At 42.9% G+C, this 26,845-nt stretch overlaps 1 protein-coding gene across 1 annotated transcript; it reads left to right on the top strand.

Moving 5' to 3' along the window:
• The first annotated feature begins 81 nt into the window (after positions 1-81).
• Positions 82-26,845, top strand: LOC310775767 (uncharacterized protein). The gene is made up of 11 exons (XM_083635902.1): positions 82-208; positions 1,851-4,548; positions 4,617-4,654; positions 6,031-6,096; positions 7,632-7,718; positions 7,891-7,949; positions 8,191-8,358; positions 15,583-15,685; positions 18,306-18,545; positions 24,194-24,316; positions 25,750-26,845. The coding sequence occupies exons 2-11, from the start codon at positions 1,854-1,856 to the stop codon at positions 25,786-25,788; spliced, it is 3,618 nt and encodes a 1,205-aa protein (XP_083492028.1). The 5' UTR covers positions 82-208; positions 1,851-1,853; the 3' UTR covers positions 25,789-26,845.

Here is a 26,845-nt window from a genome sequence, read left to right as displayed (position 1 = left end):
CGACTGTTATTTTGAAAATATTAACCGGAAGTGTTTGCTATTTCACTGGACACAATAAGTCGATGGGTAGGGTATGACACTCGCACAACTGCGGCGAATCTCAAAACTATCGCTGAAAGGACGACAATCACGTTGAAATTGATAAGATGATACGATACAGAAAGGATCCACCAGTTGCTAACCGCAGAAGAGTTTGAGGATCTCAGAGGTATTATTATACAACTTTTTTTCTAACCCCCCCCAACCTAAGTTAACATACTCCATTCCAGTTCATGTGCTGGTCAACTAGAGGCCGTGGCTTGACATGTAATAATGTATTACTTCAAATAAAATAGCTTATGTTTGTGGGCGCTCGTAACTGAAAGTGGAGTGTCAACACAATGTTTTTGTATTCGCTATTTAGTTAATTGGGAACACACAATGAACACAGACGACCTACACTAGCTAACACAGCTAAGCTAATATATCTATGAGCTAGTCTGGGCACCTTCCACCCCGCTTTTTGTCATGGGGGCGTAAACCCCGGACCCAGAATTAACACCGGATGGCAATGCGCCTAACAACGTCTTTGTTGCCGTTAGCTTGACGCGGTGATGTTAACTAAACTAGAGTCTGATCAAAACAAAGCTAGCGTTACATAAAACAAAAAACGTTTATGCAATATGGCATCTCCGCCACCACCGCCTGACACACCGGTCAAAACGGTGAAAGAGGATTCTGATACTTGGGTCAAATTGTCAAGTTAACGTGAAAGTTGACGAGCTAGAAACGCTGCCATCCGGTCTAGGGCGGGCTCTAGGTGGGAACCAGTAGGGTGACAAAATCAATTGTGGGCGGGAGCCAGGCTCTTTCTCGCCGAGAAGAGCCTGGTGACGCGAGGTTATCTATGAGCTAACCTCGCGTATGAGCTAAGCTAAACGAAAACACCAACGTGATCAAGGACGGAAAGGAACATGTTCGTTCAAAGCGGTAACATTTGATGATGTGCCATTTTCGACGTTGACACGTCACGTGTAGCGTTATCTAGGATATGTGAGGGAAACTCCAGGGTTTGCCCAACTCCAGGGTATAGTCCAGTGTTAACGGTAGCTAACTAGCTAACCGGCGGCCACTATTGTGTAATCTGGCAGTGGCTAACGTTAACATTCAGTAACGTTATGAGGTTGACCAAGTTAACTTTTCAAATAATTTCAAATCAACTATCAAATCATGGGGGGGGGGGGGGGGGGGTATCATTTTCCGGAAACATGCTTTCAACATGAATGACCAAATTGCACAACACATTGCAGAGTCAATTCGTTATATGTTTATGGGACGATGATGACAGTTACGAAAGTTATCTACTTACTGAAAGTCTCACCTTAAATATTCTACCGAAGCAATAACGTTAGTAGACGAGTGTGGAATTATTTGATTCTGTATCTTTTTTCATTATATACCCTGGTTCTGAATTTCCAAGTAGTATTTTTTTTATTACATTTCAGGTATAAATACTAAGAATGAAGGTGGTGACCAACATGAAATATCACATGAAATTTTGCCATCCAGTTTGTGTTCCATCCTTCCAGCTATTTGTCAGGCTATTGTAAAAATGACATGTATGGGGCAGTTTCCTAATGAGTAACACAGAGAGAATGCATTATTGTTTTCTTACAAGAATTTTATGAGTTCAGATTAGGATATTTTCAAAATTACGTGCATATATTACTCTGGTACTAAATTAAACTTCATTAGCCTACATCAGTGCTTTACATTTCATAATTGACTGACCATTCTTATTTGATCAGTAAATGGGTGAATTAAGCAGTTTTCAAAATTAATGTTTTATCCTGTTTTCTTTTCTATCTAAGATCATGTCAGCAACTAAGATTGCACTGCGGCAGAGTCAGAAGAGTGCCAGAAGGAAACCCACTGAAACAATGTCTGCGGAGGTGTCTCCAGACTCCAAGTGCCCCATCTGTTTGGATGTATTCAACAACATGTCTTACTTGGACCTTTGCCGGCACAAGTTCTGTTTCCGTTGCATCCACGAGTGGTCCAAGAACAAAGCAGAGTGTCCTCTATGCAAGCAGCCATTTAACTCAATCTATCACAGTAAAAAATCAGAGCAAGACTTTCAGAAGTACGACCTGCGCCCGTTAGAAAATGGTTCCTTTGGGTTTTTTGGGGGAGTTCCCTTCCGGTACCGCACCACTCTTACCGGGGTGCGCAGGCAGACTCAGCGAAGTACGTCTCAAAGGACGTCTCCACCTCCAGACAATGGCATACTTTTTGAAGGCTCGGCGAACCCTTCAGAACAGCGGGTGGAGTGGGGCTTCAGGCGCATGATGACGAGGTTGGCAGCCAGGAGAAAAGCTGCTAGTGAAGGCAGGGCGATGCGCAACGTCAGAGAGCAAGAAATGGTGAGGTTCAGGAGGGAACTGTACCGGCGAGGAGTGAGGGTTCGGAGCGTGCGCGATGGGGGCCGCTCCAGAGACACCACGGCGGAGTTCTACCGAAGGAATCCTGCCTGTCTCCACAGACTGGTGCCCTGGCTAAAAAGAGAGCTCATGGTGCTGTACGGGGCCCACGGCTCTTTGGTCAACATCGTACAGCACATCATCATGTCACGCATCACCCGTTACGACATGGAGGACGGAGCCATTCAAGAAGAGCTCAGACCTTTCCTCCAGAGGCGCACAGAGCACTTCCTGCATGAGTTCATCAACTTTGCCAAGTCCCCCTTCAACATGGAGGCCTATGACCAGCATGCTGTCTATGACTGCCCCGCCCCTTCCTCCAATGAAGACAGCAGCTCCAACTCGTCCGTCATAGCCATCTCAGAGGATGAGCATTCTGTGGACCTGGACCCCCCGGGGGACTCCACGTCGACTCCGAGCCAGTCTGTGTGGGACGATGAGACGCCCGGCCCATCGTATTCTATAACGGCAGAGCACAGCAAAGCTCAGCGGCTCCTGGTCCCGGGCGCCGACTCGGACAGCAGTGCGGAGGAGGAGACGCAGGAGTATGGTGCTTCTTCACTGCACAGGCGTCCTCGCAGCCAAACAGACCCACCTCAGGGTGGCGTTGAAAAGGATGCGTGTTTCTCTTCTGACAATGAGGATGACTGTGTCATTATAGGCTTTGTCAAGGCAGCGTCGGAGAGGACGCCAGAGCTCGTTCAGCTCTCCTCCAACTCTGACGAGTCCGATCATGAAGAGACTAAAGAAGTTCCTCGCCTCCCTCAACACATCCGCTTCACCAGTCTCAGTCCTCCAGCCTCCCAGAGTAGGGCTGCTGGCGGTTCTGAACGGTCAGAGAGTATAGAAAGAGAGGATTATCAGTTGGGTTCAAAAGAAAGATGTAGTCCATCAATCCCTACCAAAAATGAGCCATCCAGTAAACCAGAGAGAAGAGACCGAGACCATCGTGACAGGGACAGTAGAAGATTTCATAGTGACGATAGATCTAGGGAGAGTCAGAGGTTGAAAAGCAGAGAGAGAAGGAGGAGGAGGTCAAAAAGTGGAGAACGCAGGCACTCCAGTAGGAGCCCATCGATCTCTCTCAACAGTGGCAGCACTCTCTCCAGAGGTACGAGGCATTCTCGCTCCAGTAACAGAGACCGCGCCTACTCAAAATGGGCCAGTAAGGATAAAAAGAGGGACAGTGGTTCCAGCCATAACGCACTGTCACACAGCTATCACTCGCAATCATATAGTCACTACAGCCAAGAGAGAGATGACAGTGGGGTGCATTACACAGAGAGGCGCTCATACTATTTCAGTTGTCGCAGGAACTCCGATCGGCGCTCCCATTCTCGTTCCAGGAGCCGCACTAAAGAATCTCACAGACGAGACAGGAGGCGTTCCCGATCGAGGACTTACTCCAGCTCACCTTCAACAAGAAGGAGGTCTCACCATGACAAGCCTGGTGGGAAGAGAAAATACAAAACAAGACACTTGGAGGAACCTGTCAAAAACACACTTGCCAAATCATGCCCTGAACCCGATTCCTCCACGTCACTAACGAAAGACAAGAAAAAGAGAAAAGAGAAACATCATAAAAGATCCAAGGAGAAGATGAGGAAGAGGAGCAGAAGCCTCAGTGTGGAGAGGAAGAGGAGCAGAAGCCTCAGTGTGGAGAAGATGAGGAAGAGGAGCAGAAGCCTCAGTGTGGAGATCGTCTATGAGGGAAGCTCTTCTGAACCAAGCAAGCGACACCATAAGAAAAAGAAGAAACACAAGAAGAAAAGCAAAAGACACAAGAGTAAGGAACGCACAGAGAAGCACTCACCGACTGTCATTACCATTGATAGTGACAGTGATGATTATGTAGTGAATGACAACCCTATCAACAATACCACAGATGACCCAGCAGACTCTGCTGCACTCTGCAAGCAGATTTCCACTGGGGGTGTGGGCAAAGATGAGTCAAAGCTGGGCTCACCACCGGCTGCTAATATTGTAGAACAAAATAATGGTCCAGATGTTGAAGTTAAGCAGTCCTTTAAGGATACGGTGACCACACATATCCATTTAAATGCAGACACAAGTACTTCCTTTTGTGACAGTTCATAAGACACTGGCCAGCAATGGATTTTCTTGACTCTTTGCTAACTTTCGTGTGACATGGTGCAGTTTTGCTAGCAAAGTGCCACTCCATTGAACAAGGCAGGGTGAGATTTTTTATTTATTTTATTTAACCAGGCAAGTCAATAAGAACATATTGTTATTTACAATGGCAACCTGGCAAAAGGCAGGGCCTCTTAAGGGACAGGGGTAGACTAGGGACTAAAGAAAAAAATAAAATAATCTGATTTATTTGATTTCTAAGTTGCTCTCTCAGGGATAACATTGAGTACAATGTTTGCTGTCATAGCACCAGGTCAGGTGTATTCTTGAGACCCAACAGCTTCTACCTGCTGCTCATGAATCTGTTGCTCAATGATTGATCAGCTGATGGTGTTTGGAATTTGGAAAGGGCCTTTTTGTAACGAGTTTTATTTAACTAATAAATTCTTAACTGCATCTGTGTGTAGTCAGCTTTTTAATTGCTTTTCTGTCAATGTTCATACTATAACTAAGTTATGTTCATACTAATGTTAGTTAACTTATAGCCTGGGTGAACCCAGCCCTCAACGTGACATCACAGACGTCTGTAGCGTAAGTGACTAGTACATGGAGGTCACGTGGAGGCTGGGTTTACCCAGGCTAGTTAACTTATATGTCCATTTGCCAACCATTCAATGTGACTTCAACTAGAGTAAGACTGACTACACATTTTATGCCGGCAGTTTTGCTTGGTTATCGCACACTGTCCTAATGATATATGATGGGGTGTTTCTACTACTACATGAAACTACTGTGTGACAAACAGATTTTCTCGATGGCTCTGGGCAGCTGTTTTGTGTGTGTGGGGGGGCAGTTAACCACAAATTTGGTTACAGACCCAATCACAGATCAGATTCTTGGCTATGAGTCTGGTTTAAACTTGCCTCTCAACAAGTACTTAGTACAAGACAATTGTCAGTTTTATTAGGACCCCTGCAAGCAATTTAGAGGGGCAGGAGTCCCATAAGTAGTAGGAGTAGTGCCATAAGTAGCATCGGGTATATAAGGGTAGACTTGCCTCACAGCAGATCTTATGAAGTGGCAATAATGCTTGGATGAGATTCCAATTTTGCATCCTTTCATTGCTAAATGGCATACCATACCTCAATCATGATCAAGCTGCTGCTAGTGTGGGGAACAGGAATATTTTCATAGGGTCCCCAAGTCTGGAGCACGGGCCCTTCAGACAGGAGAGGTGACGTACCAGGTTAGACTATTAGTACTGCTCCTGTTTTCACTGCAGGCTCAACTAAAGCATTTATGTATATAGATAGATATAGATATATATAACATTTATAGATTATATAATTTATATATAATGTAATTTTTTACGTTCCGTTTATTTTGAAGGCGAAATCGCCAAACAGGAAGAGAAATGGTTGCACAGAGAATGCACACTTTACGAACATCGTTAATGCTAGCATCAGTAGCAGCTAGCTAGCGTTCTTCCTCACAACTTGACAAAACCTTCGTTTTTGTAGCCATGGCTTCCACAATGCACATCAAGGTAATAATAATGAATGTTACATAGCAAACTAGTGATTTAACGTTACCACTTTCTGTGTTTCAGTTAGCTGGCTGGGGGAAATAATGATAAAAACAACTTTAGTAGATACATTCATGTCAGAATGGTGCTAAGAAAGATGTGCTGCACTTGTCTTGTCCCAAACCTCTTGGTGGTCAGTCAAAAGCTTGTAGCTAACGTGTTCACATTAGCTCCACGTTAGCAAGACAGTCTGCTGTATTCAAAGTGGTTATGGCTGTACTACAAGCGTACTGACAACAGCATAATGACATACGACTGGCTGCATGTTGGCGTATGTGTTTTTTACATCTCTCTTGAATAAAATAAGCTATCATTGAGCTAGCCAAAGTAGCTATGTCTAGTCAAGGAGGTTCACGTTAGAAGTCTCTTTTATAGTCTTTCATTTGCACCACGTGTATATTGACATACATGATCAGTGTACATTGCACACTCATAAACTTACTTTGACACAGGAAAGTGAAAGCTACATATTGAAATAACATGATCAGACAAAAACACAATATTTAAATGCAAAAATTGTAAGTTACTACAGAAGCTATGCTCATGGCTTGATTGCCATAATAATCACTATATTAATACAGACTTGGGTAAACTATCCATGGTGAGTAGTTCACCCACCTTGTTTCCCCTCATTGACTGCTATAGTTTATCTGAGAATGGGTGAGTAAACTGCCTCATTTCAAAGAGGTCTAACAATTTGTTAGTGGCCACAATTCACTGTGACTTAAAGGGGTTAAGGACATGTTAGTGAGGTAAATAAGGGCTCAGGAGAGACTCTTTTTTTTTAATCAATTATTTGCAATCGATTTTGATCTTCCACCTGACCTGGTAAGGTGGTGCTTATCAACACATGTTTGCTAAGTGATGGCAATATTATTTGATAATCCTTACAATTCTCACAACAAATTATTAATCATAATTCTGTGGAATTGTGGAATAGCGTTCCCTAAAAGCATCAGATCAGCCAGGCTATTTTTATTCATTGGCCTTTCACAATAATGTTCTCTGCTGCAGTGTTTCCCAGCCCAGTCCTCAAAAGTGCCTGGCCTGCAAGTTTTTCTTTCCAGCTATTCTTGCACATCTGATGACCCAATTGAGGGCTGCACACTTTCATGTTAGCCCTGTGCAGGTAGATCAGTTTGGTACTGCTCGGCCAATCAACATTAAGGCCGTAATTGGGTCGAATGTGCAAGAAGAACACTTGCAGGTAAGGGGGCACTTGAGGACTGGATTTGGAAGCACTGCTTTGTTGCTAATGCTGCTATTATTTTTTTGTGATTTTAACCATGCTTTCTCTTCAATTACTGGTATTGGTGGTGTATGTTCTGCCTCGTTTGTAACCCCTCTTTTTTGTAAGGCACTCACACACTCGTTTTGTGCATTTAAAGAGCTACATAACCTATATTTAAGTCTCTTGTTTCAGATGTTAATTCTGATATGTGATACGCTGTTAGACACTTCTTACTTTCTGCATCGTGCATATTTTGTGTCTTTAGATTGGAATAATTGGAGGTTCAGGCCTTGATGATCCTGACATCTTGGAGGGAAGGACTGAGCGTTACGTTGACACACCATATGGAAAGGTTTGTTTATGTTGTAAATTTGTGATAACCAAGATTGTTTGTTTAAAAATTGACATCATAGAGCAATTCAAATGATAAACTCTACTGGTGTCCAGACCAATTAATCCAGTAAAGCTACCTTTACCTTACTGTTCTTTTATGTATAATGGATTATTCTGCTTTTCTCAAACAGCCATCTGATGCTCTGATCATGGGGAAGATCAAAAATGTGGAATGTGTGCTCCTTGCAAGGTAAGAAAGCTTATGTGCTGCAGGCACGATGTGTAATTTGTTAGCACCATCTAGTGGCAAGACTTTGTTTCTATCCATCATCCTGATTAGATGCACATAATTCTCTAAATACATTACTACACCTAGCAATGAGATAGCTGTTAAATCCAAATGGATTTTTGACTCGTACTTCTTATACTGACCTCTAAAACATAGAAAACCAGTGTATATCATGACTATACTTCCTCTTGCCCGTCTTTAGGCATGGGAGACAGCACACCATAATGCCATCCAGCGTGAACTACCAGGCCAACATCTGGGCTCTGAGGGAAGAGGGCTGCACACACCTGCTGGTTACCACGGCCTGTGGATCCCTGCGAGAGGAGATCCAGCCAGGAGACATCGTCCTCATCGATCAGTTCATTGACAGGTGGGCAGAGTGTGTTACCATGGTTACCATGAGAGCAGCTGGAGGGCCAGGTTCAGAATAATGTTGTTTTGCATAGATTCCCAGAGACAAGATATTATCACAGATATTACCACTGTTGAATACAAACTCAACACAATTGCACAGCACAATATATAGTTGGTTTCATACTTAGTGGAATTCTACCTATTCTGTATGAAAATAAATACATTTTTAACAACAAACACTCACCATTAATTGGGACCAGGAGATTTAACAATTTTGATTGATGGTAGTACTCTCTTCATCAGATACTGTATTTGTAGAGATGGAGCTTTCACAAAGGAGTGCTTGTTATGCAATTTGCTGCTAGCTTCTGAACTATAAAGCGAGAATAGTCCCAGAAAATACAGCTACCACGGTGCCACAAACCCAGCCTGCAGCATAATATAGCTTAATTTTAGTTCCGATATTAGCCATTATTTTTGCTATATATCATTTCTGAAAGAGCGACCATTAGTGTCGTTTGGTAGCAAAGTTTAAAGCTCGTCAAGATGATCAACATGATTATCTGTTTGTAGCCAGTCAGTACTGCAAGTGTCGAAGATACAACCAAAAGCAACACATTCTGTCTAACATAGTGTTGCCACAGTCCTGGAAAATCTGGAAAAGTAATAGAAATTTAAAATATTATTTTCCACGACTGGAGAAGTTCAAAAGCAAAAGAGGCAGAAAAGTTTTGGAAAAGTCCACACATGTTGCTGACACAGCCATCAGGGGCAATTTGGGGTTCAGTGTCTTGCCCAAGGGCACGTCGACATGCAGGCTGGAGGAGGCGGGCATTGAACCACCGACCTCTTTTATCCAAAGCGATTAGTGGATGACCTGATCTACCTCCTGAGTTACAGCCGCAGTGTTATTTAACATTTAACATTGTGTAATGTTGCAACATTATTTAATGTTGCAACATTATTTAATGTTGCAACATTGTCTAGTGTTGCATTGTTTAATTTTGCAACATTGTTTAATGTTTATTTCTCAAGAACAATGCACACCAATCTACAGTAAAACTGTAAGTGAGCCAGAGTTCACGTGGACGACTAGTTTCTATCTGCTGTCCCTGGCCGGATGTTGAAAAGGCAGCCTAAAAAAAAAAGCATGTGTTACAAATATAAAAGTACTACACAAGTAAGTAAAGATAAAGAATTCAAGATAAATGTAGTAATGTACTACACAATATAGAGGGGAAGGCCCCTGCTTACTGTGCTCCCATTCTTTAAAGCGGTCAGTGTTCGTAGGACTGGAAAAGCGGAGGCCTACAGCGAGCGAGCCGACTGGTTGTAGGCCTGGCTACAGAGGAGCATTCTTTTGTTTTTATCCCCTTTATTCTGAACGTTTTTTATGTTATACTCAGCCAACAGCCTCGTTGCTATTAACACACACACACGTTATAAAATCCAATATCTATCTGTAATCCATGGCATAGCACACATTTTGGTGTGCTATTATGTTATTGCGTAATTAAATAGATGTAGCTCTTTGACAATAAACCTGGAAAGCAAGGGGTCGCTGTTGTATAAACTTTATGTATATAAATAAAATGGTGACATTATGGCCCTATAAAGCATGGCTGATACTGCCATGGGCGTTACCATATTCCCATGGTTCAGACATTGTACTGGAAGCCACAATGTTTGTTGGCCTGATAGTAAAGGACCGCAGGTGAACAGTAATGCAGGCATCTTCCCACACATCTCACTGACAGGATTCACATTACCACATGTCAAGACAGTCCAGATAGCGAAGTGAAAACAGGAAAGCGCACAGCTCGTCAAACGGTCTATTAACTGTCCCGTTAACATTTTGGAACAAAGCTTGCAAAGGTACATCAAATAAATGTGAAGAAAAGTAAAAACAAAAACAACAAAATAGCGTACTCTGCATGATAATTTGTTGAGTTATGGCCTAAGTGTTCTAGTGTGTTTAGGGCTTCACTTAGAGATACAAGTATTGCCATTGACATTCTACCTAGGGCAGTAGCTATTAGCGAACACCACTGAGATGACAGATAATCTGGCACAGGAATTTTACTACCAAGGTATTTAGTACACACTCAGGGCTCCTTCCTGCCTTTCTTGCTTTTCAGTTAGTGTATCACTTTCTCTGACTTGTGAGAACTGAACTTTCAGCCCTCAGCTCACACTTCTACTAAAAATAACCCCGTACTTTGACAAGTTGTAATTACGGGAATCCACGTGCATTTGCATATTCCTGGTAATCGCCACACATGACACCAGTCAGTCCATCTCAGTGGTTCATTGCATCATTTGGAAGGCGGGGACTGACTCATCTTGAGTTAACCACAGGGCTGGCAAATTGAGACTGTGTTTATTATGTTGCATTTGTGCGGAAAACACTCCACAGTATACCTTTCTTTCTTACTAACCCCTCTCTGACCTGTGTGTATACACATACATACATACATACATACATGCATACATACAACATGCAAGGAGTTTGAACCTATATAGGCATGTTGTGCACTCTGTTGGCTGAGTGCACAAATTCCACTGAATAACACAGAATGCACACAGAGAGTTGCTGTTTACAATTGAAATAGGGTGACTAATTTGTGTACAATGAGTGGGCATACAGCTGGTTGAATTGAGATAAGTAGGAACATGGCTTCCCACAGTCTTGTCAGTGTCGGACTACAGCAAGCGGACTATCCTCTTGCTAGGCCATGCTGCTGAAGCCGATGAATAGCCCAACTACCACTATCAAGCACAGACAAGATCTATTTATCAGAAATGAGGAAGTTGCTTGTTGGGACTTGCTGGGACTTGTCCCGCAGCATGTGACAACATCTTTCCAAAGGCCTTTTTTTTTTATTGGTGCCACAATAGTTATGTCATCACCTCGGTCTTGTTTTCCCTGGCTCCTCCAAACCAAACACTTGGCTGCTTTAGTGCTTGCTCACTTTTGAGCATTACTGGCTCACACAGGCCTGGAAAGCTTGGTGCATTACTGGCTCATACAGGCCTGGAAAGCTTGGTGCATTACTGGCTCATACAGGCCTGGAAAGCTTGGTGCATTACTGGCTCACAGGCCTGGAAAGCTTGGTGCATTACTGGCTCATAGGCCTGGAAAGCTTGGTGCATTACTGGCTCACACAGGCCTGGAAAGCTTGGTGCATTACTGGCTCATAGGCCTGGAAAGCTTGGTGCATAGAGAGGTCCAGGGATGACGTATTTTTGTAGGCTGAATGCGGAAGTCCCGAACTTCCTGGTTCCACACTGTTTCTGTCTATGGGATTTTTGAATGGGTTTTTGGCGATATGCTTCAAATAATGTCTGTGGGCAACGCAAGTTTAATCAAACGCGAACCAAGGTTCAGCGGGATAATCTTCACACATGAGGACCACTTTCATGAGTTTTGTAGCGTAAATGCGAGCCCTAGAAGTAAAATGCTCGAGCTAAGCTAATCCTGAACTACACACTGTCGCATAGGCTTCACGTCACGTCAGCACTCAACCTGGACTGTTGTTGATGTGTGCACTGATTACCTCGGGCTGAACGGGGCTGAACCAGGTGAGGGAAAGAGAATTTCCGTGTTCGCCCTTTGAAGTGGTGACGTTATTGACGTATATATCCACATCGACTCAGCAGTGTAGTCTCATTTAGCCGTTTGCTAGCTAGCCGCCCGTTTAACGGCATGTAAAAGCTTCAAAACTCATAAAAGTGGTCTTCATGTGTGAAGATGATGTTACTAAACACTGGTTCGCGTTTGATTAAGCCAGCGTTGCCCAGAGAGATTATTAGAAGCATCGCGCCAAAAACCCATTCAAAACTCCCATAGGCGAAAACTGTATGGAACCAGGGGCGTTAGCATCGATGATTTCGGACTCGTTACTGGACCTCTCTATTACTGGCTCATATAGGCCTGGAAAGCTTGGTGCATTACTGGCTCATAGGCCTGGAAAGCTTGGTGTATTACTGGCTCATACAGGCCTGGAAATCTTGGTGTAGTACTGGCTCATACAGGCCTGGAAAGCTTGGTGCATTACTGGCTCATAGGCCTGGAAAGCTTGGTGCATTACTGGCTCATAGGCCTGGAAAGCTTGGTGCATTACTGGCTCATAGGCCTGGAAAGCTTGGTGTATTACTGGCTCATACAGGCCTGGAAATCTTGGTGTATTACTGGCTCATACAGGCCTGGAAAGCTTGGTGTATTACTGGCTCATACAGGCCTGGGAATCTTGATGCATTACTGGCTCATACAGGCCTGTAAAGCTTGGTGCATTACTGGCTCACAGGCCTGGAAATCCTGGTGCATTACTGGCTCATACAGGCCTGGAAAGCTTGGTGCATTACTGGCTCATACAGGCCTGGAAATCCTGGTGCATTACTGGCTCATACAGGCCTGTAAATCTTGGTGCATTACTGGCTCATACAGGCCTGGAAAGCTTGGTGCATTACTGGCTCACAGGCCTGGAAAGCTTGGTGCGTTACTGGCTCATACAGGCCTAGAAAGCTTGGTGCATTACTGGCTCACAGGCCTGGAAAGCTTGGTGCATTACTGGCTCATACAGGCCTGGAAAGCTTGGTGCATTACTGGCTCATACAGGCCTGGAAAGCTTGGTGCATTACTGGCTCATACAGGCCTGGAAAGCTTGGTGCATTACTGGCTCACAGGCCTGGAAAGCTTTGTGCATTACTGGCTCATACAGGCCTGTAAAGCTTGGTGCATTACTGGCTCATACAGGCCTGTAAAGCTTGGTGCATTACTGGCTCATAGGCCTGTAAAGCTTGGTGCATTACTGGCTCATAGGCCTGGAATTTGCTTGGTGCATTACTGACTCACAGGCCTGGAAAGCTTGGTGCATTACTGGCTCATAGGCCTGTAAAGCTTGGTGCATTACTGGCTCATAGGCCTGTAAAGCTTGGTGCATTACTGGCTCACACAGGCCTGTAAAGCTTGGTGCATTACTGGCTCATAGGCCTGGAAAGCTTGGTGCATTACTGGCTCACACAGGCCTGGAAAGCTTGGTGCATTACTGGCTCATACAGGCCTGGAAAGCTTGGTGCATTACTGGCTCATAGGACTGTAAAGCTTGGTGCATTACTGGCTCATACAGGCCTAGAAAGCTTGGTGCATTACTGGCTCACAGGCCTGGAAAGCTGAAACCGTAGCTGTATTTATAATATCATTGGTAATATATAATATATATAACACAATTGCGCCTTGATTTGCCAAAGTATGTAGATATCCCAAGAGAGACAAGCGAGACCAGGCAGTTATTGGACGTTTTTGCAGTATATTATCATGCCATAGCACAGCATGTCTCTCCATCTCGGCATAACAGGAATAATTTAAATACTTGATAGTTAATGGTTGTGAAAGCCATTCTCAGTAACAATGACTCTGACATGACACCACTGATTAAATGCCAGGCCAAGGTAACTCGATTTCTATAGCAACAACAAGCCTGGCAGTCACTACATCGTTTGTCACATGCACTACTGTGATTGCTTTTCCACGGAGTAGAGTTGCAGCTATCTGAAACCATCTATTTAAGCAGATGCCTACGCATTCCAACTACGGGATTATGAACAAGAAATATCTTGTTAGCTAGTTGGGCATCGTCTTACAAACGTGATGGTGCTGAAATTGCTGGTGAGGACATTCATATGAATGATGACTGTCAAATGACTTGAGTGACTTTAGCTGTCTGAAATAGCTGTGTTTTGAAGCAGTGTTTCTCCTAGAATGGAGTTGTAGTAGCAGTGGTGAAGCAAATAATTTCGCTTGCAAAGCACGCCCTGCTTAGTCCTGTCCTGTCTAAAATTCTATTTGACAATTGGGATCTAGTATTCCTATAGTAATCATATAGTATTCCTATAGTATTCCTATAATGGTAAATGGACTGCATTTATATATCACTTTTCTAGTCTACTGTCCACTCAGAGCGCTTTACAACACATGCCTACATTCACCCATTCATTCACCAATGGCGGCAAGCTAACACGCTGTTGCAACCATCAGGAGCAATTTATTTAGGAATTTATTTATCATATTCTTATTAATACTCCTACAATGTCCCCCCCGCCCCTCTCTCCCATGCTTCCCACACGCGTGATTTCTAACCCCACATAGGATAAGCAATAACCACGCCCTGTGGCGCCAGGATTGGCCAGGAGCAACACTGGAGGGCACGCAGCCCAGCGATTTCATGAACCAACTGAATAGCTCTTGAGAACGGACAGCGATTTCGAGAGCGGACATCGAGAGCGGACATTGAAATGAATTATGGTCACCTACCTTCCTTAGCATAGTAATAATAATAATAATAAGTATAATAATTGTAATCTACACAATGTACACAATCTACAAAAACATGCAATAATATAAACGGTGTTGTGTTCACGTTCATAGCTCATATGTATCATAATGTATCATATCGTTAATTTCAAGCTCAATTCTTACCCAGAGAAAAGGTACAGCACTGAAAATGTAACAAGCAATAGTTTTTGAAACAATTTTTATTTTAAAAGATGAAAAACCCCAGGTGCTTTAGTCCCAAGCTTCAATGCTCCTGGCCAATCCCGGCGCCACAGGGCGTGGTTATTGCTTATCCTATGTGGGGTTAGACATCACGCTTCCTACACCTATGTGTTGTGCTGAAATGATCAAGTAAGCGCAACGTTTCTTGTTTATATGCTTTACGTCTCCATAAAGAGAGGGGCCTGACACCGTGCCTGGTGGAACCCCACTGACTAACTCAGCCGACCCGGAAATTGGTTTCCACTTTTTGCGTCGGAGCTGGAAACCAGGATGATGATGTTCTCTTTTCTTGCATGTGTAGCTCTGGATAGTTAGAAATAATAACAATAATGTATTTTATTTATAACGGGGTTTACTAAACCCAAAGGAGCGCTACACATCCTCAATGCACAGACAACAGGACAAGTGCATGCACAGGTGATGCACAGCCATACAGCAGGTTGTGGGACATACAAAGACATACAAGTCTTTCAGATGAACAAGAAAGATTCATAGCTCTGGTTCAACAGAGTGCATTGCTCATGCCATGCTTAGTCTTTGCTTTCAGATTATTTTAAGAGACAAATTGTAATCTAGATTATGATTCTTCCTTGCGACCAGACGAATTCCCAGGAGCTGAACCCGGCACTGGTTTCCCTGATTTTCCAGGAAGCCTTAACCACAGCTTCTTGTTTGCTCTACCAGGACTACCAAGAGAGCTCAGAGCCTGTATGACGGGCAGTCCACCAGTCCTGCAGGCGTGTGTCACATATCCATGGCAGAGCCTTTCTGCAACAGAACCAGAGAGGTGAGTCCACGACTAGCCTTTGCAACCTTTGTCTCAAAAAAAGATGTAATAGTTCCACGAATTCTATGGCAAATTGACCCTCATTGTCGTCGATGTGAGAGTTAAAAGCATGAAGGAGGAGGAGAACTGAAGGTTTTTTGTCCTTACAGTAAACGGCAGCGATACCATATAGTGGTTTTTAAACATGAAGTCTGGATCATCTCTGGCTAGCCAGAGCAGGATATTTTCCGGTTTTACCTTTTTAAACATGAGGGGTCTTTGTTTAGAAACAGCTGGAAATGGTCAGTATTCTCTCTGCCAGTGGGCAGGGGGAGGGGGTGCGGGAGCATACACGTTATTCCCTACAAGGCAAATAGTTGTCGTGTCGTGTGAGTCTAACCAAACTCCATTCAAAAACATGCCGTTTTAACGGAGTCCATTCCGACCACGAGGGGTGGCAATGTGCCAAAAATGAGCGCTTCCGCCTTTGTTAGGCTACATAAAGCCGCCCAGTCAAAATAGTGGTCGGACCGTCGTCAATCACTGTGGGTGATTTATTTTACAAGTGGCATTCAAGTCATATCTGACTAGTTTTCAATGTATTTCTCCCCACAAAAGTTAGGCTTTTTCTGACATGGGAGCAAGCAAGCAGCGCAGCAGTAAGCGTCCCTCCTGATGCACCGGACCTGCCTGCCTTGCATAGCTGAAGCGCGTTGGGATCCCTCTACCAAACAATTCAAGCCGTTTTTGCAGCACTTGAGGAAACCGTGAGTTTGCTCGTTTAATTCGTTGATATAAGCGATTGCCCGAATGATTACCGTGCCACCACCCGCCCACATAACAGCTAGCCTACATGATCAGGATCATGAGCTGCCAGAGTTAAACAGCAGCTGCTTTTGCGCTAATCCGGATCCTACACCGGCGACCGAGATTAATATGATACGGACTCGCGGGAGTGCGCGTAGGCTGGCTAATTGTTGTTTAACATGCAGGCCAACCGGCTAGGAGCGGGTTATAATACGGATTCCACTGCATGTTAAGAAGTGGCTTATGTGAATCCTGTGGGTATGGTGGTCTGCTTTAGAGAGAAACAGTCCAGGGGTTTATGCCAAGTTTCAGTTAGGAAATCCAGGTTATTGTCAGTTATAAATTCATTCAGAATGAGGCTTTTGTTGTTGAGTGAACGAGTGTTGAACAAAGCCAGTTTCAGGTGACGTTGCTTTGATCTGAGGAAGGGGAGGGACGATTTGGGCAGATTCACGTGTTTGTTGTGGTCATGTGGTGACATAATGAGGAAGTACGGGTATAGCAAAATGAACCAATAATGGAAAAGCAGCACCGATGTGATGCTAGAACTGGCCTACATGGCAATTCTAGCATCACATTGTTGCTGCTTTTCCATCATTGGTTTATTTTGATATTTATGTTACCCAATATTTTCATTATAGAATTTACATTTTCTATTCTATTATTTTACATCTGCTCGGTCAAACCAGGAACACCGTCTAGCCCAGTGTTTTCAGTGTACTGACATAAGTAGAACTGAAACACACTGGTCAATTGGTTGATTGTTTGGTGCGCATGTTGTCAGTTGACCTAAATTGCTGTCAAAGCAATCGGTTAAGCAGTCACAGGTTTTTGCTCTTTAACAACAACAAGATTCCACCTGTTTAGCAGATAAATCCATCAACCTAAATGCCTAGGTCTACTTTACTTAAGAAGACAAGGCCAGCAAGTGACATATTTTCCCGTTGATTTAAAAATAGGTTATGTCTGGGTGGGAAGTTGGAACTCTAAGTGGTCTCCAATTTGCCATCACCATATGGTAATGATGGCCTGGCAAGTTATAACAAAGAAGCATTAGCCAGCAGGGGGCTCCTGTTCAAGATCGAATTCATTTTGCACAAGATCAATTTGTTTACAAGCATATCTTTTGATTTGTTGAATCATGGATGAAAAGTCCTATATGCAGCATGTGCAATAAATAATTATGTCTTTTTTGGTCTATTTTATTCGAGTTGGTTCATTTTGAAAATAAACAATGCTGATTAGTCACCCAAAAAATTGCTTGACCAAGAAATGCTTTGTTGATGACAGCCTTAGTTGTTTGATGAATATCTGCTTATTTGAAATCAATCTGGGAAACCAGAGTCTATTGCGTCACGTAAATAAACTCTGGGAAAGCCGTACCTTTTTTTTAGGCTTCCTGTACAGCGCAAATCTTCCGCCCGGGACCTGCGCCTCCACGCAGTGCTGCTCTGTTGTTGTACCAGCGAATATAAGACTTCCGGTCCCGAACGCTCGTGAATATATACGAATTTTGACATTTAGCCTTCAAAATAAAAGCAACGTATGTTTTTAAAAGGCACCGCTGCGTGGAAGTCCCGGGCGGAAGATCCGCGCTGTACAGGAAGTCTCAAAAAAAGGTACGGCTGTCCCAGAGTCTATTTACGTGCCTAAATAGACTCTGGGTTCCCAGATTGATTTGAAATTGACTGACGCAGCCTGCGGATCAGCAGGTCCTACGTGGCGTAGCACGCAGTGTTTATTCCTCAAAAACGACAACTTAGATGATGAGATGAACAGATAGCTGAGACATTCGCTGCATGGAGACACTTCATCCCTCTCGACCTTGTTGCAGGTTCTGGTCGAGGTGGCACGGACCCTGGGGATCAAGTGCCACGTGCGAGGCACCATGCTGACTATCGAGGGGCCGCGCTTCTCCTCGCGGGCAGAGAGCCTGATGTTCCGCCAGTGGGGCGCCGACGTCATCAACATGACCACGGTGCCAGAGGTGGTCCTGGCCAAGGAGGCCGGCCTGTGCTACGCCAGCATCGCCATGGCCACAGACTACGACTGCTGGAAGGAGCACGAGGAGGCGGTGAGTGACTGGTGGACTCCTGGTCCTAGTAGCCATTTTGATTTCTTTGATCACTTTTACCGCTGTCCTCTCCCTCTATATCTCTCCGTCTCTGCCTCAAACCAACAATGGTCTTTACTTGGATGTAAACTACCGGTAGTCACCGTTTTCACCCCAAAATAGGACACTTTTCCGCGTGTAGACACCTGCTGTCGCCTGCTGTTCACTTGGTGCTGCAGTCGTTGTTGTCCGCCGCTCACCGTCTTGCAAAGCATGCTGGGATACCTGGCGACGTATTCGAAACAGAATAAATGGGCAGTAGCAGTAGCGACACCAGGCGTCTACACACAAATTTACTCTAAAATCCACCCAAACAATGAAAGAGGTTCTGGCAATGAAAGGCAGACTACTGAAATGACAAATTATATTTTATCTTCCATATTTCTAACAGGGTTAGAGGGATTTTTGTTAATTTCAGGTATCAAGCCAGGTTCAATCTCAAAATGTCAACTCTGTTGAAAGTGAAAAATAAAATAACAGTTGTGTTTGACAATTAAGATTCAACCTTTAGGTGAATTGCTTCATTGCCCTTGCATAGATTGAATCCATACAAGGTTGATACAATTAATTACCTAAATAATGATTCTTGTATTTTCAACCTGACCCTTATTTTGATTCCGTTTTCCTAGTTTTTGCCATTATGACGATTGATCGCGTTCATATTTCAGTTTTTTCAACACAGTAAAACTCACACTGCACTGCCTGCAGTTACATGTCTTTAAATAGCTGTGATAAACTATTGTCATGCAATTTCAGTTATAATAGTCCCATTGATACTTTGTAGCATTGCTCACACACTTCCTTGTTTACTTTGCTGGCTGCTGGTTTTCTGCTGCCTTCAGGCCATATTGGAAGAAGTGGAAGACCCGGCTTTCATTGCTTCATTATGAAAGCATTCTTCAGGTGTTTTACTGTTTGGAACGCCCACATCCTAAATAATTTGCGTTTAGGAATTTAAAACCATAAACAGCAAATATTATAATCAAACATTCAAACATGTTTCATTTTTTCATAATTATGGTTGATTGTATTACTGTGAATATTGTATAACAGATCATTTTGATTTGTTTACTGCTTGTTTTGGCACACTTCTACAAATTGTGATGCCAAGTGTAATCTGAGCCTACAAACATTTCCACATATCGTACACCGGCAGGTTGATATTAATGTTTTTCCCCAGTCAGCAGTTCGTATTTACAGAACATCCGATATGACTTGAACACCGCATCATCGTACTTGTTGTGTGGTCTAACTGCCAACCTGAACCAGCTCTCACACTAGTAAAAATAACATATCTGCAAGTTTTATTTAAAGAATGGATCATCAGAAAATTGGAATATAGAAAGGTCCCATTGCTGTGACTGTGTTGTTTGTTGGAAAGATGTGGCGTAAAAGCTTTTTGGGTTTAACTGTTGGGATTGCTTTGGCCCTTGTGGTGTGTTGCAGACAGTGCTCTTCAATAAAATAAAATTTATTATTTTTGTGTAGTATGGCTTATGACGCCTTATTGCTTCATGATACACTAAACAAGAAAACTGTTGTTGACGTCCATGCCCTATTATGCATTCATTGTACATTTTTGCAGTTAAAGCATATAGTCTAAACCACAATTTGAAGAATTTACTTATTGCTCACTACATTCTCTTGGCAGTTGGCACCTTATTAATTAATTAATAGATTACTGTCAGTTTATGAACGAATATGGGTCCAGCTACATTTTTTGAGACCACACCCCCTTCCAAGTTCCAAGAGTTTTCATTGATCATTGATCGATTGATTTTTATTAATAATTTTTTTTGTACTTCATTCATTTGGTTGAATTTATGACACTATATCAAGCAAAGCCAGCAGTGGTGAGCCAACTTTTTTTTCTTAATACTAATATTTGTTTCATATGCCTTCCTGCTTTATTTGATCGTATATAGCGGAGACGGTAAATAGAGAGCCAAAGTCAACATCACTTCCTGCTTCAGCATGCGTACCAAGAGATTTTCATCCGCCATTTATTTTTCCCATAGACATTTCGTAAAATGCTTATACAAATAGTTTTACTCGGTCAAACCAAATGATTCAGCTACAGCTATATTTAGAAACAGGAGAGAACACAGAACATTTCACTCAGACCAAAACGTTAAAGGGGGGGGGGGGGGGGGGGGGGGCGGATTTAAAAAATGTTTTTTTACTTTTTTTACTTTTTTTTTTTTTTTTTTTTCTAGGGAGATGTCTCACAAAGGATTACACTCATTGAAAAAGCTTTTGAGCACATGCCATGCACTCCGGTCCTTGCTCTGTCTTCCACCACTCTCTATCTGCAACATCGTATGGGTACACATACATAGATCTACATCAGGGATGGGCAACTTTGATAATAGAGAGGGCCACACACAAAAATCCTCGCTACCAGAGGGCCAGATTGAGGGCGTGCACTTCCACCAGTAGCCTACTGTAACACCATCACTCCCAATTTTAGCTACTGATTTGATGAAAAGGACTTATTAAGGATTTATTATACCAACATTTATATTTTTCATATTCAAATTTATTATATTTATATTCTTCCATTCAGATTACACCAGAAACTTTGCTCTAGCTTTAAAACAGCCCGCTACAGCAATTTGATGGGGTAGATCACCCAAATAGTGATATTAATCAAATTAGTAATGTTGCATGTGCAATGTGCATCCTGGATATAGTTTGTTACAATAGCGTTAGCTCAAATGCCAACATTAAACAGTATGTGGATGGACAATGCTAACGCCATTAGCACAATATTCTGGGTTGTACAGTAAAATAAAAACACAGATTTTGTTGGTCTAACCTAACCTAACCAAAAACCTCCGCCTTGTAATTTTTTTTTATTATTATTATTTTTTGAGAAATTGACCCAGGGGCCACACTGAGTGAGGTCGGGGGCCGCGGGGCCGCCAGTTGCCCACCCCTGATCTACATCAAATAGAAATCTAATGTGAATGTGTTTTTAGTTTGGATTGTTTGCAAATATTTCTCAGACTAGCAAAAATCTGACTTTGAGTTTTCTTTTTAGAAATCCCCTTGCCTGTTTCTAAATGTCTTCTGTGTCAGCATATAAAAAATATATGGGGGAAAAAAAGTGTAATATCATTAGCATAGAGTAGGTTTTATTTGCTTACAAAGTCTGGTGATATCTCTGTGTCACTTTCCCCTTCTATTTTGCCAGGTTGAAGTTGTAGGTGGGAACAAACGACTAATCGTGCATTCCTTTATAACTGGGAACTGGTAATCTTACCGGTTCAAAGTTCATGAGCTGGGACGTGACGACACTAGAGCTGGTATTTCCCATTCCAAACTCGTAGGAGCCTCAGCAGCCCCGACGTAAAAAATCCAAGATGGCTGATCCGCGCAACAACAGTAGTTATAATCGTATAAATGCTATTTAGCACTTCTGTCTTGTTTGTGTCTCATTAAATCAGCTGTACACACAGCACGGCCTACCTCTATCTGTGTGGACATGAGGCTGCAGTGTTTGTATGCGCAAAATGCCACGAAATGCCTTGTTATCAACTGTTATTGCTAACAATGGCTAGCCTGGCTAGCTAGTGGATCTGACCAGTGAACAGTGAACTTCCCAGCTCAACTTTTCTGCAAATGGAATGCTAACAAAACGGATGTGACGTCATTTAGCCTCCACATCCCAGTTCTTTTGCGATAAAGGAACGCACGATTACAACTGACTTACAATTTTATGTACTTTTAATACCTTTTTGAAATTGGTACAAACCCACCTTAAATTCACAATGGCATTCATCTCTGATCCACCAAAGAAATGACCCGGAATGTGTGTAAAACTTTACCAGGCCAGGGGGTGTGTTTACTCTTATTAGTCTGATGGTTTCCCCCAGAGGTTTTTTACCATCTGTGCTCTGTGCGCAGGCTAACCGCAGAGTTGCTGCTCCCGAGTGACCTATCTGTCAGACAGCCTGGATCATGCCAGTTGATCTACTGTCTGGGGGAGTTTTGGCTTCTTTGTTGACGCTGCAGCCCGACTCACAGTCACAACTCCACTTCCGAGTTCCTGCAGCTGACCTCTTCCCCCTCCTCTCGCCACATCCTTCCGCCCTCCCCCGCCTCCCTCCTTCCCCAGCTTCATACTACCTCCTGCACGCACACACACACACACACACACACACACACACACACACACACACACACACAGTCTCTTGCCAGCCTCCGGTGGAAGCCCTGCCAGAGGAGGTTGAGTCAGACTTGAGTCATCAGCTTCACTGTCTTCCACCCTGGCCCGGCCCGGCCAACACCACAACAACGCAAAGCTAGACACAGAGTCTAAGATGAAAACACTGAAGGGTTAAATAAGGTTACAACGGGGTAAGCATGAGCCCAACAGGAACAGGGAAGTGGCGCAATACTGTGCCGGACGGCCCTGCACTGTACTTTACACTGTACTACTACTGGCTCACTCATGTTCTTCAGTTTATGATAGTGTGTATATCAGCTGATGTTATATCATATCATATAATTTCCTGCAGATAGTATTTTGATACTTTGATACTGTGTGAATAGGGCAGCAGATAAGTAAGTGTGTTTATTGCACCGTTTTGTTTATTGTTATAATTACCCTCCTTTTACCGTGCATGGCGTTAGTTTCATTTTAATTCAGCGATCACCACCGTTGAAGACGTGGCAGGTGGAATGGTCAAAGACTTAATGCCTCCACATATTGAGACATGGCTAATGTGGTGCGTGGTACACAGTTGGTGGCTCAGTGTGCTGCTGATCAACATGTGGAATTGTTCTCTTTATCGACCAGGACTGCCTGGAAGAAGACATCTTTGTTGTATCTCAATGGGACCTTCCTGGATAAATTAATGCAAAAATATTGACCACTAGTGCGTGACTTGCTGTTGTGACAGATCAGACTGTAGTCAGAATGAAACTGACTGTGGTTGAGCTGGCCGTCCAGGCTTGCACTCCTGACCCGATGAGCTCGGCAGATTCCTGACGACCTGATGGCATCAATCAGATTGTTGTACCTTAGTGGGTGCAAAAAACGGTTCCAGTCTTCCAAGTCAGTGCTACGATTTGTGATAGGTGCAAGTCTGCAAGACAATTTGCTTGACCAGTCGGGGGTTATCTAACTGGTTTTGCACATGCTAAAAGTTGTTTGCACACATGAAAGGCTTTAGTAAATGAGAGCCAAGTGTGTGTGTCCCCCCCCCCCCCCCCCACCAATTGTACCATGTCTCCTTTAGCACTGAAGCATATGCACACACACCTATGTGATCTTTATTTAAAATAAAAGCAAATCCATGGGGGGGGGCGCGTTAATCTATTTTATTGATGGAATTTGGAATGGAATTTATTTTATGATTTTACTGGATCAACTGATGGTACCTTCTTTTGTTCCTTGCATCATCATTACAGAAAGCCCCATGTTAATTACAGTAAGTGGAATGCTAATCCAGGCTAGATTGCACAAATAAACTTTTGGGGGAAATCTTGTATTTTTATTGTATTTTATTTTATAACGTGATGTTTATCATCGAGTGATTTATCATCAAGAGTGATTAAGTGATTCATAACACACCCGCTCATGTTTCCTTCCCTTGCTCTAGGTCTGTGTTAACACCGTGCTGAAGACAATGAAGGAGAATGCCAACAAAGCCAGCAGTATCCTGCTAACTGCAATACCCCAGATCTGTCAGATGGACTGGGCTCAGACCATGAAGGCCTTGAAAGTAAGTTGTCAGGAGAGCAATGACTCATCTCCACTCAATACTTATCAGGGTGCAGGTGAAAGACGGCCTGTATACAGTTAGCTGGCTGTCATGAGCTGAGATCTCTCACTGATGGCACTTGTCTCACATCTCGCCGCACTGCTTCGCACCTCTCACCTCTGACGCTCAGTCTTCCAAAAAAAAGAACGGTGCAATCAGGAGCATGACCTCTGCAAAACACCACAGGCATTTATGATGAGGTCAGGGGTTTTATATAAAGGAAAGCCACCTGCCTGCCCTGCCCAGTGCGAGCAGTGAACAATGGTAGTTTGACTGTAAACTGCACAAAGCCAGCGTGACTCAGCGATCGTCTGCACACACTGCACAAAATCGAAAACACAGCTGGCCTAAGTTGAAATGGCAATCTGCATTAGAATCTTAAGAATGCATTGCAATAGTATACCTACAACAGTGTTTTCATGCTTGATTCAGTATCTGTGGTAATACCCATATCACTAAGATCACGGTTAACGCTTAAAAAAGCATCAACTAATTGTTAGGTAATGTTTATTAACTCTAACCCTAACCATTAACTAACCTAACCCTAGATTATTAAAGATGCATACATTAATACCTAGTTAACGTGTACACCACTAGTAAATGATTACTCAACACATTAGTTAACTGTTAATTACCGTCTTGGTGTACAATGCTAATTGCACTTTCCCAAGTTTTTAAACAATGCTCGAAGATATGATACTGCGTGGTTAGTGCGTTTTCACACTGGATGCACATCTTCCAAATAATTTTTTTTATTTATTTATTTTTTGTCAAAAAGGACTCAACAATTTTGCATTCCATTGAAGCACTTCTAGGTTGCAGTAAGGTAAGCAACATTGTATTTAAAATGTGCCTTTGCTTTAAAGAGAGTAAGAGGTTCCTAAAATCCAATTGCTTTTATTTGGATTTTAGTAATGGTGAAAGGGACACCTGTCTTGGGAGAATTCATTCCTTGGCTTTGACAACATGAGGTGGAGACTCAGACTACTAGACTGAAATGGGAAATAATACTGTAAGAATAGGCCTATACGTTTGGTTCCTTTCTTTTCTGTACTATCTGAGTAAATGTAACTTCCTGTTAGCGGTGGTAAATTTTTTGTTTTGTTAAATCACGGTAATCATGGTACCATGGTTTTAATTAGAATGAAAATTTGAAGCGGTACGGTTATTGTAAGGAATTCTATCACGGTTATCATTCAAACCGGTTATCGTTACATCCCTAGTCTCATATCACAATCTCGATATAATATCGCGATATTGCAGCTTTACTTCCTGACAGACATTGCAATGCTGGTCCAAGAGTAACCTGAAACAAGGCAGACGTAATTGTTGCAGTATGTCGTTATCAGGGAGACTTGTTCAAAGAAATCTGTGTTTGGCTCTTTGTGTTGCAGTACACAGCTCAGTCTTCGGTAATGCTACCAAAACACTGAGCACAGAAGACTCGCCACAGTATCAATTCGGCTCCCAATCCCCGTCACCATCACCACCAACATGGACAATAGATTCACCCGTCTCTGCCTGTGGATTTGTCATCCGTGAATCACAAGAAAGTGCCTGACACATATAATGCATGTCTTCTCAGCTGGAGTCTCCGTTCCTCTTGCCTTGGAATACAGATAATAATCTAAAAAGTGTGCGGATACCGGACTCCCATTTTCCCTCCAGTAAACTGTCATCATCACAAGCATGGTTCTCTGATCCGGCAGCCCTTAGTCGAGCCACATTTTTCAAACATTTTGACAGATCAACAAAGGATTTGAAGTCTTTTCAAGATTATACTATAGATATTATTTTTCATGACTTTATATTTTTTGTGGTCTGTAAAGCATTGGTCTCTTTATGGCTGTTTGCGCAGGATATAATAAAACAGTGCTAATAAGTTCAACACAGTGAGACTTTGCTGCTCTCTTTACTACAGTTACAGCGGACATTGTTCTGAAGTGGCTACTAATGTCTCACACTTTAACACATATTTGGATGATTTACTCATCAATAAAACATTTGAAATGCCTATTCATGCGCTTCAATTAATATGGACCAGGATATTATCCAGAGGTTTATTAATAATGGGGGCATTCCAATCTTTGGTCATCAGCTGATTATTTTTTCATTGAATAATTCCATTTTGTATTTGCACTTCATGTCAATGTTTGTTTTGCAAATGGGTATTTAATGAGTCCAAACGTATAGGTGCATGCTATAATTCCAGATATGGCTGAATCAACCAATTGATGGTCATTTCTGGTGTTTTTATTTGTATTGCACTTATTGAATGGCCCATGAAAGAGGTGAGAGAGCCACCTGTTTTGCATTCCATGACTACAATGTTTTACATACTGTGTAGGCCTAATCTTTATTCATAACTGTTGAAATCGATATTTTGGAATCCCATTAGGCTGTACCCAGGTACCACTGACTTGTACTCCCTTTCTCTTGGCTTGTGTTATGAATTTGAACAGATTGTGGTATAAAGTAAATAAAGACCGC

This window comes from Poromitra crassiceps, assembly GCF_964638095.1.
Source record: "Poromitra crassiceps genome assembly, chromosome: 4".
Classification (NCBI taxonomy): Eukaryota; Metazoa; Chordata; class Actinopteri; order Beryciformes; family Melamphaidae; genus Poromitra; species Poromitra crassiceps.
The sequence above is the reverse complement of the archived record's forward strand: the minus strand, read 5'-3'. Positions and strand labels throughout refer to the sequence as shown.

What these genes read in the sequence shown, in the direction of transcription:
- LOC310775767 (XM_083635902.1), top strand. Translation starts at nt 1,854, where the DNA reads ATGTCAGCAACTAAGATTGCACTGCGGCAGAGTCAGAAGAGTGCCAGA. An exon ending in ACTCCATTGAACAAGGCAGG is followed by an intron (nt 4,655 to 6,030) that starts GTGAGATTTTTT and finishes GCAGCTAGCTAG; the next exon opens with CGTTCTTCCTCACAACTTGA. An exon ending in TTGACACACCATATGGAAAG is followed by an intron (nt 7,719 to 7,890) that starts GTTTGTTTATGT and finishes TTTCTCAAACAG; the next exon opens with CCATCTGATGCTCTGATCAT.